Source organism: Neofelis nebulosa, chromosome 1 (assembly GCF_028018385.1).
Source record: "Neofelis nebulosa isolate mNeoNeb1 chromosome 1, mNeoNeb1.pri, whole genome shotgun sequence".
In the NCBI taxonomy this organism is placed as follows: domain Eukaryota; kingdom Metazoa; phylum Chordata; class Mammalia; order Carnivora; family Felidae; genus Neofelis; species Neofelis nebulosa.
Window position 1 is genome coordinate 87,175,723 of NC_080782.1, and position 19,816 is coordinate 87,195,538.

Sequence of the window (19,816 nt, forward strand, 5' to 3'; positions counted from 1 at the left end):
ACTCAAGAAAGGAGGAACTCTTGGGGTGCCCAGGTGGTTCAGTCAGTTAAGCGTCCGACTTCGGCTTGGGTCATGACCTCACAGTTTGTGAGTTCGAGCCCCACATCAGGCTCTGTGCTGACAACTTGGAGCCTGGAGCCTGCTTCAGATTCTGTGTCTTTCCCCTCTCTCTATTCCTCCCCTGCTTATGCTCTGTGTCTGTCTCTTAATAATAAATAAACATTTTTTAAAAATTAAAAAAAAAAAGGAGGGACTCTCTGTCTTGTCATTACACTAGCATTTACTTTGTTTTTGTTAGTTCATAACTAGATCTCAGGTATTGCTAGGGTATCAGCTCTAATGCACAATGCTTTATTTTTATGATTTCCTTCCTACCTCCTTCTAAAATATTGAGTTGATTCAGTTTATGGAGAGACACTTTCAGGATGTTATTCTCTTGTCCTTCCAACATGAAAGGAGAAAAGAGAATATAATGATAACATTTCAAAATGCCTGCTTAATTTATTTTGAGAGAGAAGGGGCAGAGAGAGAGGGAGAGAGAATTCCAAGCAGACTCCGCACCAGCAGCACAGTGCCCAACGCAGGTCTCGAACTCACGAACTGTGAGATCATGACCTGAGCCAAAGCAAAATCAAGAGTCAAATGCTTAACTGACTGAGCCACCCAGGTGCCCTTTATTTATTTATTTTTAAAGTAAGCTTTATTCTCAACCTGGAGCTTGAACTCAGGACCCTGAGATCAAAAGTTGAATGCTCTCTGGGGTGCCTGGGTGGCTCAGTCGGTTAAGCGAACTGACTTCAGCTCAGGTCATGATCTCCTGGTTCGTGAATTCGAGCCCTGCGAATATAAAATCGTGTTTATAGATCTTTTGAAGTGTCTGTAAATACATACACACATACCCACATATAATGATGCTATGTTGACATTAACATATGGAGTTTTTTCTTTTCTATTTTAATCATATTGCAGTAAAGAGGCCTACAACCCACGAATATTGTGTAGTTAAAAGAAAACTGTGCTGCTATGTTTATTTAACTCTGTGAAAAGTATACACTATATCTGAAAAATCCTGCTATTAGCTATTATTTCACAATTAGATATACACTTATTCAAGCTAATTAAGGAAAATATTTTTCAAATATAGAATTCATTCAGTGCTGTGTATGACTAGGAAGTCTTTATTTCCATTACTGCCACCTCAAATATCTTTAAATAAATAACAACTTTATTTCTACCACGTAGATCTAAATCAAACCCATAAAATACTTAAATCGGTGAACTATTGCAGATAACTGCAATTTAAAAAAAATGATCTCAGAGCCACACACATTCTCTCACTACTTTATTCTTTTTGTGGTAAACTGCTATTTTTGGTTTGTCTGCTTATTAGTCTCCATTTTCTCCTCTGTGAGATTTAACTATTTACCCCTACTATCTTACAGATTTGTTGTAAGAATAATGTGATTGACATAACATGAAAACACTTTGCAAACAGTTAACTTATAGAAAGGGAACAGTTCTTCTAGTTTAAATAATACATAGCTACCCTACAGAGAGGCCTTCCTGTAAATCAAACAAATACAAGCTCAAATATTACTTTACTGCTGTCTGATTATTCACACATTAATCATGAGATCTGACTGTATGTTACTCCTTCTCAATCCACAGAAGCTTTTTTTTTTAAGTATTTATTTATTTTGAGAGAGACAGCACGAGGATGGGAGGGGCAGAGAGAGAGGGAGAGACAATCCCAACCAGGCTCCATGCTGTCAGCACAGAGTCCCATGTGGGGCTCAATCCCACGAACTGAGAGATCATGACCTGAGCCAAAACCAAGAGTCAGATGCTTAACTGACTGAGCCACCCAGGCGCCCCCAAATAAGTTTTATTATAATAAATTTGCAACTACTTTGCTAAAGAAATGAAACAATAATAGAGTCATCCAGAAGCTAATTTTACTCTTTAACTCAGAGTTAATAAAGCTAACTCATTTAGATTTCTAGATTTAAAACTCTAATTTTAACAATGTGCAAAATGAAAAAGGTGTTTAAATGTAGAAAACCTGGAAGCATCATTTGTTCTGATGAGACTACATTCAGATCAATCTTCCTTATAGCACATGTCACATGCAGTTTTGAGAAGCTTTGACAACAGTCTGAATCTGTGTTCAGTTAATATAAGTTGGCAAGTTCTGCAACCTCATCCATCATTCTACCACAGTTAAACCTGACAGTTATCACTTTTCCTTCAATATCCTCCTGGCTTTATTTTCATACATGTTATCTCCAGCTCAAGTACTAGTTAAAAAATAAAATAACAAATATGAGTTTCTGTTACCACATAGCTATGCCAACTTGACCAAACAAGTAAAAGTTTTATTTCTTTATTTTTATTTTTTAATGTTTATTTTATTTTTGAGGGAGGGAGAGAGAGAGAGAGAGAGAGAGAGAGAGAGAGAGAGAGAACGTGTGCGAACCAGTGGGGAGGGGCAGAGAGAGAGGGGGACAGAGGATCTGAAGCAGGCTCCATGCTGACAGCAGAGAACCTGATGTGGGGCTTAAACTCAGGAACTGTGAGATCATGACTTGAGCTGAAGTTGGATACTTAACCAACTAAGCCATCCAGGTGCCCCAACAAGTAAAAGTTTTAAAGCCTTGACTTCCTCAATTGGTATAACCTCCATTGAGAGTGATCTGTCAATATTCATCCCTATTTTCTAATACACATAAGAATTGACCCAAGAAATGCACTTCAATAAATCTACTTTACATATGTATAATGACATACTTAATATGAATTCACTACAGCACTGTTTATAATAGCAAAACACTAGATGAAACATTAAGTCCATCAATCAGGTATTGGTTCAATAAACTATGGTTCATTCTTATAGGGTAGGCAAAAAAGGAGAAAAAAAAAAGAATGAGGCAAGTCTATACAGACTGACATAGAATCATCTCCAATTGATTACAAGTAATAAAATGAAAATGCAGAAGAGTGTAATATGCTAACTTTTGTCTTTAAAACGAAAAAGAAAAAATCTGTATTTGTTATACATAAAATATTTCTGAAAGATCTGTAAGAAACAGGGAATACTGATTGTCTACAAGGGGGGAACTGGATGGTTAGGCGCAAGAATGGGAGGAGAAATTTTCAGTTTATTAACCTTTTGGATACTTTCTCTTTTTTATTTTTTGAAATATTAAAAACAATGAAGATATAAACTTAAGTTCTATAAGATGTACTTTTCTCTCAAAGCACTCAACATGAGACAGAAAAAAAGCATTAAAAAAGTACATATACAATAATAGGAAAAAACAATGAGAGGTTTTTAAAAGAAATACATTTCAGGGGGTGCATGGGTGGCAGTCGGTTAAGAGTCTAACTCTTGACATTCGCTCAGGTCATGATCTTGCAGTTGTGAGACGAGCCCTAGGTCGATGTCTGCAGTAAGCATGGAGCCTGCATGAGATTCTCTCTCTCCCTCTCTGCCCCTTCCCTTTTTGTGCGTATGCACTCTGTCTCTTTCTCTCACAATAAATAAACTTAAAAAATAATTTAAAAATATTTTAAAAAAATACATTTTAGGTATATAACTCTTTTGTGTTTCTTTCCAATACATAATTCCAATGCCAGGGGAAAATAAGAATACACAGACATTCAAGGGGAAAATAGGATACATGGAAAAGGAAGTAGGCGACAGAAGGTAAGGTAAGTTGACAGGTAAGTGGTAATGAAGGACAGGATGGAGCCTCCTTATCTACCAGCCAACAATGTTCAAATCTTTCTAGTTACCCTGTGTGCTGGGATTGGTTGTGCCAAATCTAGGTACGATTAACAAGTGGGAGAAGGTGTAAAGAGTGAAGAAGGTGAAGGAGGCATGATACTTTTACAGCTTGCTCTTACAGTAAGAAGAAAACCTTACCTCGATTTTTTTCAATACATCTGCAGTATTAGTGAGTGACGCGCCTTTGCCCGTAGCCTTTGCTTTTTGGGATTTGGGGCCTGCTAAAGTAAAACCGCTGTTAACACATATTTCTATAACAGAAACTGTGTATTATATTTCATATGCTGTCTAGCATAGTGATATGTCCTACTGGGCAGTCATCCAATTTGCACACTGAATTTTCCAAAAGAATAACAAAATCAATCAGCATGCCTCCCCAATTTTCCATGATCAGGAGTCAACGATAATCACTTAATAGGAAGTTTTTTAAGACCGTAACCACATATCTTTTTACTAGTACCGAAAATCTGTACTGGCAATTAATGTTATTAAGCCCAAACTGCTAAAATGCTACTTCAGGAAGAAGCACCAGAGGACCAGTGAAAGAATCTCACAAATATATCATCTGCATTGGCTTCTTGGTCACTGATTGGTGTACTTTGTTTTAAGTAGGGCAATTTGACCAGGTTCGGAAAATAAAAAAGCAAGTGCAGAATAAATAAATAAATAAATAAATAAATAAATAAATAACCATTTGTCAATGGTTAAGGAAATGAGAAAGAGGTTATATTCACGCAACATAAGCATTATCTTTGGAATGAAGATTAAAATGGCTACCCTGAATATGCCCATTATATGAACCTGAAAAGTCAAAGCAGTATAAATGTTTTAATGGCATTGGGGTAATTTTTTTGAGCCATATAAAAAACACTGCATTTTGAAGCTATTGTAAAACTTCTGGGCATAGAGAATTATTTCACATATAGATCCTTCCAGTCAGTCACCAAGGCATTATGATATGCTACAAAATTGTCCCATTGTGATTGAAAGTATTATAGTCCTTTCCCCAAATCAAGCTAAATACCTAGAAATTACTTGGCAACACAGGAAAATATAGCTCAGAAATATGTAATTTTGTTAAAGATTAACATTTAACTTATAAAAGAAGAAATTTTTAGATTGTGGTAGATGACCCATAACTGATGGAATTACAATTTACTGTGTTACATACCAAATTGCCCCTCAGGGAATCACTGAACTCAGAACCCCAAACATATTTATCTGAAGTTTTGTTCAAAAAAAAGGAATAGGTAGATTTAATCATGGGTAATTTTTTCTGTTCCCCTTGAGGGTAAAGACTGTTTAATTTGAACTGTAGCACATAAAATATAGTATCATATATGAACTAGATTTCAATATATATTATGATATCGAAATCAGAAAACATTAGCTAAGAATGTAATTTACTCACATAATGAAGTCTTTTTCTCTAAGAATCTTCTGTTGAATTATTTAAATTTCATAACACATAAGTCTGTTTAATGGTATTATAGAACATGGTCAGGTAAATGAACTTATTAAAAACTACTGATTTCTTAACCAATAAAGTCAGTTGCCAAAAGGCAACTAAGTATCTTTTGCTATTTATTAAACTGTTTTTACATAATCACTAATTCTTTTATGTACAACTGGGGGAGAAGTGTCAAATTTCCAAAATTTGTTAAAAGACTGTTTTAACCTCAAAACATTAACAGGCATTTTTCCCTCATCTTTGGCCAAATACATGCATATATTTGAATTTTTGTTTGTTTCTTTCAATATCTGCCAATAGCTGCTTCTTCAAGAAAAAAATTTTTCAGCCTTTGGCCCTTTGGGTACTATTTACTTTCATGTAAATCAGTAGAGGCCATCTTAACAAAAAGGAGAGTATAAGTTTACCAGGAATAAAACACAAAAATTATACAATATGCAAAAAAAAAAAAAAAAGCTCAGAATGAAAACAAAGTTTTATGGTTGTTGTTTTGTTTTTTAACAAATGGAAATTCTGACACACTGGAAGTTTTAACTAATAATCAACGTGTATATAAAGTTCCAGGGATGAGTAGTCAGTGGGATATATTTGAAAAAATTAATTTTTCCAAATCAGATACATTCTTTTTGGCTCTTTAAAGTCTGCTACAAATTTACAATCCACTAGGACATGACCAGTATCATTAATGCACATGTTACTATATTGTAAAAATAATATATTTGCCCAATAAAAGCCAAAGGTATAAAAAAACAGCAGATAAAACTATTATATCTCAATGTATAATATTTTGGTTTTTAAAAAAAAATTTTTTTTTAACATTTATTCATTTTTTGAGAGACATAGAAAGACAGAGCACAAGTTGGGGAGGGGCAGAGAGAGAAGGAGACACAGAATCCGAAGCAGGCTCCAGGCTCCAAGCTGTCAGCACAGAGCCTGACGCGGGGCTTGAACTCACAAATTGTGATCATGACCTGAGCTGAAGTCGGACACTTAACCAACTGAGCCACCCAGGCGCCCCTATTTTGGGTTTTTAACATAATATTTTGTACTCAATCAAGCTAAATATTCTTATATACTGTAGCTTTGAAATGAAACAAAATAGAAATACTTCCACTTTAAATACATGTGTCAGAATTTACCAAATTATATATTCAAATATATGCATTTTATCATATGTCAATGATACCTCAATAAAGCTGTTAAAAAGGGGAGGGGGATTTCTTTCAGCAGACAGGAGATGAAGCAATACTTCCTAACTCATTCTGTGAGGCCAGCATTACCCTAATACCAAAACCAGACAAATATTATAAGTAAGGAAACAGAAGATCAATCTCTCATGAACATATAAGCAAAAATTTTCAACAAAACATTTACCACATCTAATCCCACAATGTATAGAAAGAATAATACATCATAACTAAGTAGGATTTATCTCAGGTATGTAAGTCTGGTTCAATCTTCCCAAATCAATTAACTTAATCCATCAAATTAACAGGCTAAAGAAAAAAAATCACATGATCGTATCAACAGATGCACAAAAAGCCTCTGACAAAATCAAACACCCATTCGTAACGAAAAACCCTTAGTAAACAAAGAATAGAGGGAAACTTCCTAAACTTGATAAAGAATAGCCACCAAAAAAACGATAGCTACATCTAATGGTGAAAGGCTTGACGTCATACTTAAAGGTGAAAAGTTTAAGTTTAACACTTTCCCACTAAGATTAAGAACCAGGCAAGAAAGTTCCCTCTCACCACTGTTTTTCAACATTGTACTAGAAGTTCTTGCTCATGCCATCAGATAAGGAAAGGATATAAGAGGTAAACAGATTGGGAAGGAAGAAACAAAACTATCTTCGTGCACAGATGACATGATCATCTATGCAGAAAATCTGAAAGAATGAGACCAAAAGTCTGGAAACTAATATGTGATTACAGCAGGGTTGCAGGATACAAGGGTAATACACAAAGGTCAATAGCCTTCTTATATACCAACAATGAACAAGTGGAATTTGAAATTAAAAATCTACTACTGTTTACATTAGCACCCCCAAAATGAAACACTTAGATAAAATCTAACAAAATAAGTACATAGTCTATATGAAGAAAACTATAAAACTCTGAAGAATGAAATCAAACATCTAAATAAATGGAGAGATATTACATGTTCATGGATAGTAAGATTCAATACTGTGAAGATGACAGTTCTTCCCAACTTCATCTATAGATTCAATGCAATCTCAATCAAAATCCTAGTAAGTTATTTTATAGTATCAACAAATTGTTTCTAACGTTTAAATGGAGAGGCAAAAGATCTAGAATAGGCATCGCAAAATTGAAGGAAAGAACAAGGTTGGAGGACTGACACTACCAGACTTTAAAACATACTCTAAAGCTCTGATAATCAAGACTTCCCGGTAAAGGTGAAAGAATATACAAAGGTCAATGGAATAGAATAGAGAGCCCAGAAATAGACCCACAAAAATATAGAAAAAGAAGCAAAGGCCATACAATGGAGAAAAGAGTCTTTTCAACAAATGATGCTGGAACAACTAAACTTCCACAAGCAAAAAAAAGTGAATATAGGGGTGCCTGGGTGGCTCAGTCAGTTAAGTATCCAACTCTGGCTCAGGTCATGATCTCACAGTTTATGAGTTTGAGCCCTACATCAGGCTCTGTGGTGATAGCACGGAACCAGCTTTGGATCCAACTTTGGATCCTCTGTCTCCTTCTCTCTCTGCCTCCCCCTTTCTCTCTCAAAAATAAACAAACATTAAAAAACCTTACACTCTTCACAAAAATGAACTCAAAATGGATCACCACCTAAATACAAAACACAAAACTGTAAAACTCTAGATGACCTTGAGTTTGGTAATTACCTTTTAGATATAACAGTAAAGCCATGATCTATGAAAGGAATAACTGATAAGGTGGACTTCATTAAAATTAAAAAATTCTGCTCTGCAAAAGATAATGTCAAGAAAATGAGAAGAAAAACCACAGACTGGGAGAAAATATTTGCAAAAGACGTATCTGATAAAGCACTATTTGAAATAATACAAAAAAATATTGGTCTCTCTTCCCGGTTCCTTGCACAGAACTCCTAAAACCCTTATAATTTCCTAAGTGATAAAAACACTAGAAGCATCTTTTGTTCTAATATTTAGTCTTTGACCTTAGTTCCTGGCAGAGTTCCTAATCCCTTGAAATTTACTGCGTGATAGGAGTATCTTTTGTTCTAAGGAGACAACTCTTGGGGGCTCCTAGACAGCTTCAGGATAAGGGCACAAGACAGATCAAACCATGATTAAAAGCCTGGAATTTTCAGCTCCATTCTCCATTCCCCTGGAGTGGAAAGGGACTTGAGACTGAGTTCATGATTGATCATACCTATGTGATGAAGCCTCTATAAAAATCCCCAAAGTATGGGCGTTTGAGGAGCTTCCAGGTTGGTAAACACATTCACATGCTGGGAAGGTGGGGCACCCCAGCTCCAGGGAGACAGAAAAGTTCCTGTGTTAGGAATCGTTCTAGACTTTACTTTATCTACCTTTTCATCTGACTGTTCATCTGTATCCACTATCATATCTTTATTAAATAATAAACCGGTAAACCTAAATGTTTCCTAGGGTTCTGTGAGCTGTTCTAGTAAATGAAATCCAAGTGGGAGGAGGGTCATAGGAACCCCTGATCTGTAGCCAAGTCGGATAGAAATTATGGGTAATCTGGGGAACCTACTACTTGTAATTGGCTTTTGAAGTGGGGAGCTGGACTGAGTCCTTAACATGTGGGGTCTGTGCTAATTACAGTTGATTTTGGAACTGAATTAAATTGTAAGACAGACAGCTGGTGTTGCAGAGAACTGCTTGGTGTGGAGAAAAAAAATTCCATACACCTGGTGTCAGAAATTTTGTGAATATAGTAGTGGTAGGAGACTAAAGGAGATACAGCAGGAGTAAGCTTTTCTTATAGACTGTTATCCAAGATATACAAAGAACTCCTAAAACTTCACAATAAGAACACACAGACACACACCCACACAAAACATTAAAAAATGGGCCACAGACCTCTTTCCAAACAAGATATACAAATGGCAAATAAATACATTAAAGATGCTCCACATCATAAGTCACCAGAGAAGTGCAAATTAAAATAGTAGTGAGATACTTACTATGCACCTATTAGAATGGCCAAAATCCAGAACACTACCACCAAATGCTAGCCAGGATATATAAAATCGGGAACTGGCATTGGTTGCTGGTGGGAATGCAACATGGTAGAGCAACTTTGGAAGACAGTTTGGTGGTTTCTTACAAAGCTAAGTATACTCTTACCGTACAATCCAGCAATCATGCTCCCTGGTATTTACTCAAAGGAGTTGAAAACTTATGTCGACACAATAGTGGATGTTTATAGCAGCTTTATTCATAACTCCAAATAAATATGGAGAACAAACAGAGGGTTGCGGGAGGGAGGATGTGCTAAATCATGGGTAAGGGGCATTAAGGAATCTACTCCTGAAAGCATTGTCACACTATATGCTAACTAACTTGGATGCAAATTAAAAAAAATAAATTAAATAAAATGGTAAAAAAAAAAATGAAGTCTATTTAAAAAGCAAAATGCAAAATACCAGGCCTAAAAAAAAAAAGAGAGGGGTAAGGGAGGAAATCTCTTCTCTTAATTGCTAGCCCTATTATTATTAACCTGTCTGGCTACTTCACTTTTTCTCTCTTTATTCTTTTTTATAAATTTTCCAAATGTTTATTTATTTATTTATTTATTTATTTTCAATTTTTTTCTAATGTTTATTTATTTACTTTTGAGAGAGAGAGAGAGACAGAGCACAAACGCAGGGGAGGGACAGTGAGAGCTGTCAGCACAGAGCCAGATATGGGGTTGAACTCACGAACTGTGAGATCATGACCTGAGCTGAAGTCAGACCCTTAACGGTCTGAGCTACCCAGGTGCCCCTCTGTTTATTTATTTTTGAGAGAGAGAGAGAGAGAGACAGACAGAGAGACAGACAGAGAGACAGAGAGAGAGTCAGCAGGAGAAGGGCAAAGTGAGAGGGAGACACAGATCTGAAGTAAGCTCCAGGCTTTGAGCTGTCAGTACAGAGCCTGACACGAGACTCGAACCCACGGACTGTGATATCATGATCTGAGTTGAAGTCAAGACACTTAACTGACTGAGTCACCCAGGCGTCTTTCTTTCTTCCTTTCTTTCTTTCTTTCTTTCTCTCTCTCTCTCTTTCTTTCTTTCTTTCTTTCTTTCTTTCTTTCTTTCTTTCTTTCTTTCTTTCTCTCTCTCTCTCTCTTTCTTTCTTTCTTTCTTTCCTTCCTTCCTTCCTTCCTTCCTTTCCTTCCTTCCTTCCCTTCCTTCTTTCCTTTCCTTCCTTTCTTTCTTTCTTTTCTTTTTCTTTCTTCCTTCCTTTCTTTTTCTTTTTTCTTTCTTTCTTTCTTTCTTTCTTTCTTTCTTTCTTTCTTTCTTTCTTTCTTTCTTTCTTTCTTTCCTTTCTTTCTTTCTTTCTTCCCTCCCTCCCTCTCCTTCCTTCCCTTTCCTTCCTTCCTTCCTTCCTTCCTTCCTTCCTTCCTTCCTTCCTTCCTTCCTCCCTCCCTCCCTCCCTCCCTCCCTCTTCCTTCCTTCCTTCCTTCCTTCCTTCCTTCCTTCCTTCCTTCCTTCCTTCCTTCCTTTCTTTCTTTCTTTCTTTCTTTCTTTCTTTCTTTCTTTCTTTCTTTCTTTCTTTCTTTCTTTCTTTCATGTTTATTTATTTTTCAGAGAGAGAGACAGGGAATCCCAAGCAGGCTCTGCGCTATCAGCACAGAGCTACACGGGGCTTGAACTCAAGAACCATGAGATCATGACCAAGTATCAAGAGCTGGACATTCAACTGACTGAGCCATCCAGGCACCTCATTTCTTTAGTCTTCATATCCAAATTTCCCAAACATTCATCTATGCTCTCTGTCCCTTTTTCCTAAATTCCCATTTACTGTTTAATCCATTCCAATTTGAATTCCATGCTTACAAATCTTTTAAAAAGCTCTCGCTGAGGGCAACAATGATCAATAAGTCAAAAATTAGTTTACATTTTCCAATCTGTATCTTACTTGACCTCATAGCAATTTTGTTTAACCTCCTTTAACACTGTTGATCACCATTTGAAATGGTCTGTACTTCTTGCATACTCTTGCTTCTGTGACTCCACTCTCTTCTGGTTCTCCTCTCTCCCTCCCCATCCCTTCTCCTTCCATCTCCTTTCTTTGCTGATTCAACCTCCTCTACCAGCCCATTAAATTTTGGCAGTCCTCCAAGTTTAGGCTTAGGCCCTCATTTCTTCTAATTCTCTAATTTCAGCCTAGATAATCTCACCCTTCCTCACAGTTTCAATTATAGCACCCTTGCTGATCCCTATCATCTCCATTTTGAAGTCCATCCCCCTGTATCCAACAACATGCTCAACATTTCTATTTGTATATTTCAAAGGAACCTTAAAGACCACTTCTAAACTGTAACTCATGATTTCCCCCCACAAACCTGGTGTTTCTCGGATGTTCTTCTGCCAATTCCATCTTAGTAAATTTACTCATCATGCAATCCGGGCTCCAATCACATTTCTTCGAAGAAACTTCCTTGACCTCCCACTGAGGACAGTGTGTTTTTATTTAATGTTTTTACTCCATTTGACTGTAAGCCCCATTAAGGCAAGGACTATTCCCACTTTGCTCACTGTTTCATTTCTTTTAGCACAGTGTCTGGCAACAGTAGATTCTCAACAACTATTCATTCAGCGGAATTATAAAAGAACACCATAGTGGAAATTTTCACTTTGGTATTTTGTGTGCCACATAAAGTTCTAATCTACCAGTTCCCAAATTTTAACAGTTCCAAATATATGAGTTAAAAAACTTAGAATATAGATGGTATAACCATCAAATACATTTATATGCAAAATTTCAAATTTTGAAAAGTAAAATGTCTACAATATTTGAAAAGTCTTCTCTAGCACATCAAAATTCCATAATTAAAGAACGGAAAAACAACTAAACAAAGTATCAAAACAAAGCAAAAAACCAACAACAGAAAGTTTTAACACAATAATCAAAATATCAAACATATTTAAGAAAAAGCATTCAGAATGCTGAGTGTAACTTCAGATTGAGACTTCATTCCATAATTAGAATTTGAGCAATAACCTTTTATTACCTGGATTATTACATTAGTCAATGTACCTTTTTTGCACTTTTTCCTTGGCATCATTTCTCTTGGGAGTCTTCTCCAATCTGCATGTACAAAAGAAAAAAAAATACAAAAGTTGCAGTTTCCTCTAGGAATTAGTGGCACTGGATATGACTATTTAAAGGGACATGACAGTTGGTTAATCAGTGAAAATAAAATTTCTTAATATCTGACTGTACAGATTTAGCCTAGGTGATATATTTTCTCCTATGAAAAAAAAAAAAGAGTTCATTAAAAAGAACTTTGGTGGCTCCCAGCTGGCTCATTTGGAAGAGCATGAGACTCTTTATTTCAGGGTCATGAGTTCAAGCTCCACTTTGAGTGTAAAGAGTATTAAAAAAAAATAAACATTAAAAAAAAAAAACTTTGAAATAGTGCTATAAAATTTCTACAACTTTCTGTCAATAGTTATATAGTATTTATCCAATCAATTTTAAATATGGAAATTTTCATAACAAGAAAAATAATGTAGAAAAATTTTGTTAATCATGACATACTGTTGAATAAGAAAAAGGTTCTCAGATAGTAAGTACAGGGGCGCCTGTGTGGTTTGGTTGGTTAGGCCTCTGACTCTTGGTTTTGGCTCAGGTCATGATCTCCATGATCTCATGTTCTCATGAGATTGAGCCCCACATCAGACACTGCGTTGACAGCATGGAGACTGCCAGGGATTCTCCCCATCCCTCTCCCATCCCCAGTCTCAAAATTAATAAATAAATACTTAAAATAAGACATTACATGTAGAATCCCAGTAAAAAATAAACCTAACATACAAATATTTTCATATATTTAATTTTTTTTTTCAACGTTTTTTTTTTTATTTATTTTTGGGACAGAGAGAGACAGAGCATGAACGGGGGAGGGGCAGAGAGAGAGGGAGACACAGAATCGGAAACAGGCTCCAGGCTCCGAGCCATCAGCCCAGAGCCTGACGCGGGGCTCGAACTCACGGACCGCGAGATCGTGACCTGGCTGAAGTCGGATGCTTAACCGACTGCGCCACCCAGGCGCCCCTTCATATATTTAATTTTTGTGCAGAGAAAGCTCTAGGTTGGGAACAAAATATTATAGTAATTCTTTATGGGTGTTAGGATTACAGCTGCTTTTCTTATTTATTATTTATGTATTATTTGACCATGCTGTATTTTGTAAGTTTTCTATAGTTGATACGTGTTTCTTACGTAATAAGGAATTTTTTTTTAAAGTTAAAATATATGACCACAATCCCAACACATGCAAATTTAAGCAATTCTAATAATTAACCCAAAACTTTATAATTAAAAATAAAAACAGCCATGGAAAAGTAAATTCACTCTAATAAATAATTTTGACTGCAGTAGGTAAAGAATTTCTCTAATTTATCACTTTCTTTTAATTTTTTTAAATGTTTATTTTTGAGAGAGAGAGAGAGAGAGTGGTGTGCACATGCGTGCGTGTGAGTGCGAACAGGGCAGGGGCAGAGAGAAACAGAGACAGAGGATACGAAGTTGGGGCTCTGCACTGACAACAGAGACCCTGATGCAGGGCTCAAACTCATGAACCACAAGATCATGACCTGAGCTGAAGTCAGGTGCTTAACAAACAGAGCCACCTAGCTGCCCCACTTTCTTTTAATTTTTAAGCATAGAGTTAATCAGAAAAATGAAGCAACATAAAAATGGATTAAAAAATACTGCCTACTAAAACAAACAAAAAAACAACAACCTCAGGGTATTTTGGAGAAAGCATTTATATCTCAAGCCATTTTACCTGAATTAATAAATTTTGCTTTGAATATATTTCTGCTTTTATAAATGACTCGTAGGTGATCACGAAAAAGTAGGTAAAGAGAATCCTTTAAGGAGATGAATATGATGTGGAAGATGGGAGAGATCTGATATAGGAGACATGAGAGTGTTCAAGGGGAATCCAACCTTAACAATGATGCACACTTTAAAGACCAGTATTACTCGTGAAAGCAACAATTCTGTAAATGCCATTTATATTCTTACTAAAGGCAGTTACCACAACAACAAGGACAGAGATGTCAAAGGGAAGTGAGTTAAAATGAGAAGGCCCAGGTTCTAGAAGTATTGTCCCAGTCACCCTGGTAAGTCACTTCATTTTTATGGCAATTACTTTTTTGTCTGTAAAATGAATGAGCTGGATGAAATCTCTCCAGCCTCTTCTACTTTGCCTGTGTCCAAGGAAAATCTGTGAATGTTGAAAAAAATCTCTCTTAGATATGGTTCTGTTGAAAAAGCTTCTTAGCAAATAAAAATAGTCTATATCTGCTTGAAAGGAAGGTCTATGAGCTTGGCTTCAATACTGTCTGCCTGGATTTGTTTTCTCCTCTAAAGCTGAAATCACTCACAAACATGGAAGTATAATTGGTACTGTAGATAAAAATGGTGATTGTGGAAAATGAAGTGGAAAGCCCAAATGCATTTGGCAACTCCTATTTTATAAAAAAATATTTTAAGAACTTCAACAACATTTCAACTCTTCCTTGTTATGGTATAAAAATCTTTTCATCCTAGTTTTCAAAAGATATATATTAGCAATTAATTATAGGAAAAGAGCCAAACTATTTTCCTACAGTGAAAATTCCTAGGGTAAAAATAGAAAATTTGCCCTAAAAAATATAGGGGGTAGGGAGATAAACTTTAAAAATTATTTTAACATTTTCAGTTTTATAATTACCTGGTATCCACTCCTCTTTGTATACCTTCATATATCTTTTACTGTATCTTTCAATATCTAGAAAAAAAAGAAAAAGTGTTCATTAGAAAACTGCAGAATAAGCCTGCATTTAAGCCATTCCTTTAAAATAACTGAAAACACCAGGTAACATCTTTTATTTCACACACAGTTTCCTATATTTGTGCCTAAAGTGTTTCTGAACACCTACTGGAAAGTTCAATTAGTATCACACGTTTAAGGAAGTGGCAAGAAGCAGCTGGGTATGAATGGCTGGGGGCGAGCAGAAACCCTAAGCATGTTTTTTAGAACCAGACAACCTGACTCGCTTCTGAAAATATTCACAAAAGCCCAAAGCCAGGTCAGAAAGCCACTTAAATACCAGGAAAGAAAATCACTTGGCATCTTCTATTTTCTTCTTGTGACACTGGCCTCCAGCTCCCAGTCTTTAAATCTTGTTTAACTGGGATGTATTAACTACCTAAGTGGAGATGGAGAGCTGTTTGCTCACCTCCAGTGCTTGATACATACAGTAATACACAGTCAGGCTTCTCAGTGAGCTACTTTTTACAATCCATTGAGGAGCAGAATGGGGAAAAGGGTAGGAGTAGGTAGGGTTGGACTTGAGCAAGCCAAAAGCCTTCCATGTCAATTGCTGACAACTCTGCAGGGACCTCCTGGGCTTGCCCAAAATGGGAGAGCCATAGCTGTGGCTCTTGTTTCTGCTTTGCCCACTATGCTGCAAGAAACTCCCTCAATGAGGGCCCAAACCCTTTCCTAGCAGCATAAGTTGGCATCATGCCATAGCTTGAAACCATAGTTGGCAGCGTAAGTGACAGCATCATGCTATAGCTTAAAACCATGGTTCATCATAAAATGTGGTTTTAGGAGTACAGCCATGAAAAGGGGAAGTTAAACCAAAAGATGAAAACATAAAGAGCAAGGCCCAAGTATGTACTTTTTCTTCCATGTTAAGAAAATGATCCCAAATAACAGCAAAACCATGGTGTTAGACAAAGATAACCAAAATAAATAGATCAGAGAGACCAAGAGACCAAGCTTTTCTAGGTATTTAACTGTTTTGACTTCAATCTTGCTCTTAAGCTTTTCACCTGTAAAGAGAAGTCAGCACAAATTCCCAGCATTCGCATTTAAAAATTTTCTCCACAACAGATTGCATATTTTAGATAAATTTAACCTTTAGTAGTAAACTTCTAGAAGAATGAGTGATATTGAAAAACAACTACTGAAACCCAGTTAAAAAGAGGCAAAGGATTTGAACTGGCATTTCTGCAAAGATATGCGTGGAAAAAAGCACATGATAAGATGTTCGACATCATTGGTTGTTTGGGAAATTCAAATCAAAACCGCAATGAGACAGCACTTAATACCCAGTAGGATGGCTACAACCAAAAAGGCAATGACAAGTGCTAGCAAGGATGTGGAGAAACTGGAATCCTCATATAACATTAGTGTCGTAAAATACTGCAAGAACTTTGGAAAATAGTTTGACAGTTCCTCAAAATGTTAAATACAGTTATCTTATGATCCTAGATATACACCCAGTAGAAATAACATGTGTCCACCCAGTAGAAAATACATGAATGTTCAAAGCAGCATTACTCATGATAGCTCCAAAGTGGAACTGACCCACATGTCAATCAACTGGTTGCTGGGTAAACAAAATGTGGTATATACAACCAATGGAGTATTATTCAGCCATAGAAAGGAATGAAGACTGCAGTACCACAGGTGAACCATGAAAACATTATGCTAAGTTAAAGAAGGCAGTCACAAAAGTCATATTTTATGATTCCATTTCTTTCAAAGATGTTATCTTTAAGTAATCTCTACACCCAATGTGGGGCTTGAATTTATAGTCCCAAGATCAAGAGTTGCATGCTTCACCAACCAAGCCAACCAGGGGTCCTTATGATTCCATTTATATGAAATATCCAGAACAGACAAAACACTACAAAGCAGATTAGTAGCTGCCATGGGCTAGACACAGGAGAGAATAGAAGCCTATACTAATGGGTATGGCGTTTCTTTTCAGAATGATGAAAAGGTTCTAAAAATTAGACAGTACTGTTGACTGCACAATTCTGTAACTACACTAAAAGCCACTGAATTGTATACTTTAAAAAGTATATTTTTATATATGTGAATTTTATCTCAATAAAACTGTTATTTAAAAAGAAAGAAAATTATTACAAGTTTTAAAAAGAACTTAAGTACAGTAAACTCAAATTTATGTTCCATTATTTCCCTCGTTTTGAAGGCCATTTTTTTTTCTTAGAGTGTGTGAGCAGGGGAGAAGGGCAGATGGAGAATTTTTTAACTTTGTTTATTTTGAGAGACAGAGAGTGAGCAGGGGAGTGGCAGAGAGAGAGAGAGAGACAGACAGAGAGAGAGAGACAGAGAGGAAGAGAGATAGAAAATCCCAAGCAGGCTCCATGCTGTCAGCACAGAGCCCGATATGGGGCTCGATCTCGCAAATGGTGAGATCATGACCTGAGCTGAAATCAAGAGTTGGTTGCCATCAACTGATGAATGGATAAAGAAATTGTGGTTTATATACACAATGGAGTACTACGTGGAAATGAGAAAGAATGAAATATGGCCCTTTGTAGCAACATGGGTGGAACTGGAGAGTGTGATGCTAAGTGAAATAAGCCATACAGAGAAAGACAGATACCATATGTGTTCACTCTTATGTGGATCCTGAGAAACTTAACAGGAACCCATGGGGGAGGGGAAGGAAAAAAAAAAAAAAAAGAGGTTAGAGTGAGAGAGAACCAAAGCATAAGAGACTCTTAAAAACTGAGAACAAACTGAGGGTTGATGGGGGGTGGGAGGGAGGGGAGGGTGGGTGATGGGTATTGAGGAGGGCACCTTTTGGGATGAGCACTGGGTGTTGTATGGAAACCAATTTGACAATAAATTTCATATATTAAAAAAAATGAAAAATACATAAAAAATAAATAAAAATTGAATTACTTAAAAAAAAAAAAAAAAAGAGTTGGTTGCCTAACTGACTGAGCCACCTGTGTGCCCCAAGAGAGAGAATCTTAAGTAGACTTAAGCCTGATGCAGGGCTCAATCCTATGACCCTGGGATCATGACCTCAGCTAAAATCAAGTATCAGATGCTCAACCAACTGAATCACTCAGGTGCCCCAGCAAGTCTTTTGAATGCTGTTAACTGTGCATCAACTGTGCATTTTAGGAACACATGTACATTTTTCATGTACAACTTTTGAATATATGCATTTCATATATCCTGATTGCAGATTTTAAATACATTTTATTAATAAGTTCTAACTTCTTACTTCTGATTCTTCTCACATTTGCACCATCCAAATGATTCTAGATTAGAAATACATTCTAATAGGTTCCAGAATTGTAAGAAGTGCAATTCTTCTTACACTTTCATCATCAAAATACAGTACTTTAAAAAGCTTTGATAGCTCACATTTGTAATGAAGTGAGAATGGCCCAGCCATCTTCTTTGGTCTATAAGTGTAAAACATTTTCATTATTAAATTTATAATTACTAATTAACATGATCAATCCAACAAACCGTTTCATTCCTACACAACCTATTGCCTTTCGATCATCTTTGTCTTTGCCTTCAGCATGTGTCCAGTCACAAACTACACCAAATAACTTTTGGTACATCAATATAAAAAAAGAAAAATATCATCACATGTCGTTTTAACGGACTAGATGTTCCAGGTTCTTATCACAAAATAGTATGTAATGAGGTGCTTTTTAAGAAGAATACCATATTTCCTTTTTATTCTTAGAGATAGATTGTTTACCCACTGACTCTTGAGTTTGAGAAGATTCATCTAGAATGTTGTTAGATGAAGACTCAGTTTGAGATTTTACTTATACAACGATTTCATGATCATCGTTGGCGCCCAAGGAATTACTGCCTCTACATTCATCTTTTTTGTCTAGTGATTGTGTCACATCTTCCCCTGTCAATTTTCTTCTCTGCACCATTATGGGCAGAAAATGAACAATTCTGAATTCTCAATTGCATTTTATGAAAGCTAAAACAAAAACAAAACAACCACAAAGACAAGAGTCTCTCTAGACTTCTTTTCTTTTTATATCTTCTTAAACATTACTATAATACTTTGGGCAACACAATAGAAACACGGAAGGATAATGTGACCGTGCTGACTTATTTCGATGCTGTACCATCCTTCCGTGCAACTTCACCATTTTTCCACTTTGTTTTAGTCTCTTTTTCCCAGGGTAGTGAGGGATAACTGATGAGTAATGATGAAAGAATATCTGTGCTGATAAAACAGCAAAACGTTTACAGATGAAGGAAAAGTGAAATCACTAAGATTCCAAAATGTATTTAAATTTATAAAAGGATCCAATGAGCTGATATGGTAATGCTCAGATAAAATAAGTTTGTTTTTTTTTTAATAAATTCTCTTTGTTTTTTAGAAGATCTCTATTAAAAAATAAAAGTTATGGGGGCGCCTGGGTGGATCAGTTGGTTAAGTGACTGACTCTTGATTTCAGCTCAGGTCATGATCTCACGGTTTGTGGGTTCGAGCCCTGAGCTGGGTTCCACACAGAGCATGGAGCCTGCTTGGTATTCTCTTTCTCTTTCT

General features: G+C 36.2%; 1 protein-coding gene across 4 annotated transcripts in view; it reads right to left on the reverse strand.

Moving 5' to 3' along the window:
* The window catches only part of POLR3G (RNA polymerase III subunit G), a 102,459-nt gene that overhangs the window by 8,319 nt on the left and 74,324 nt on the right, over positions 1-19,816 (reverse strand). For 3 of the 4 annotated variants that reach the window (XM_058727256.1, XM_058727263.1, XM_058727250.1), the window contains exons 4-6: positions 15,181-15,237; positions 12,492-12,542; positions 3,926-4,008 (exon numbers count right to left, since the gene is read on the reverse strand). In XM_058727256.1, coding sequence (XP_058583239.1) covers positions 3,926-4,008; positions 12,492-12,542; positions 15,181-15,237 — 191 coding nt within the window. The remainder of the gene's footprint in view (positions 1-3,925; positions 4,009-12,491; positions 12,543-15,180; positions 15,238-19,816) is intronic. The other variant, XM_058727274.1, reaches the window with a different exon arrangement.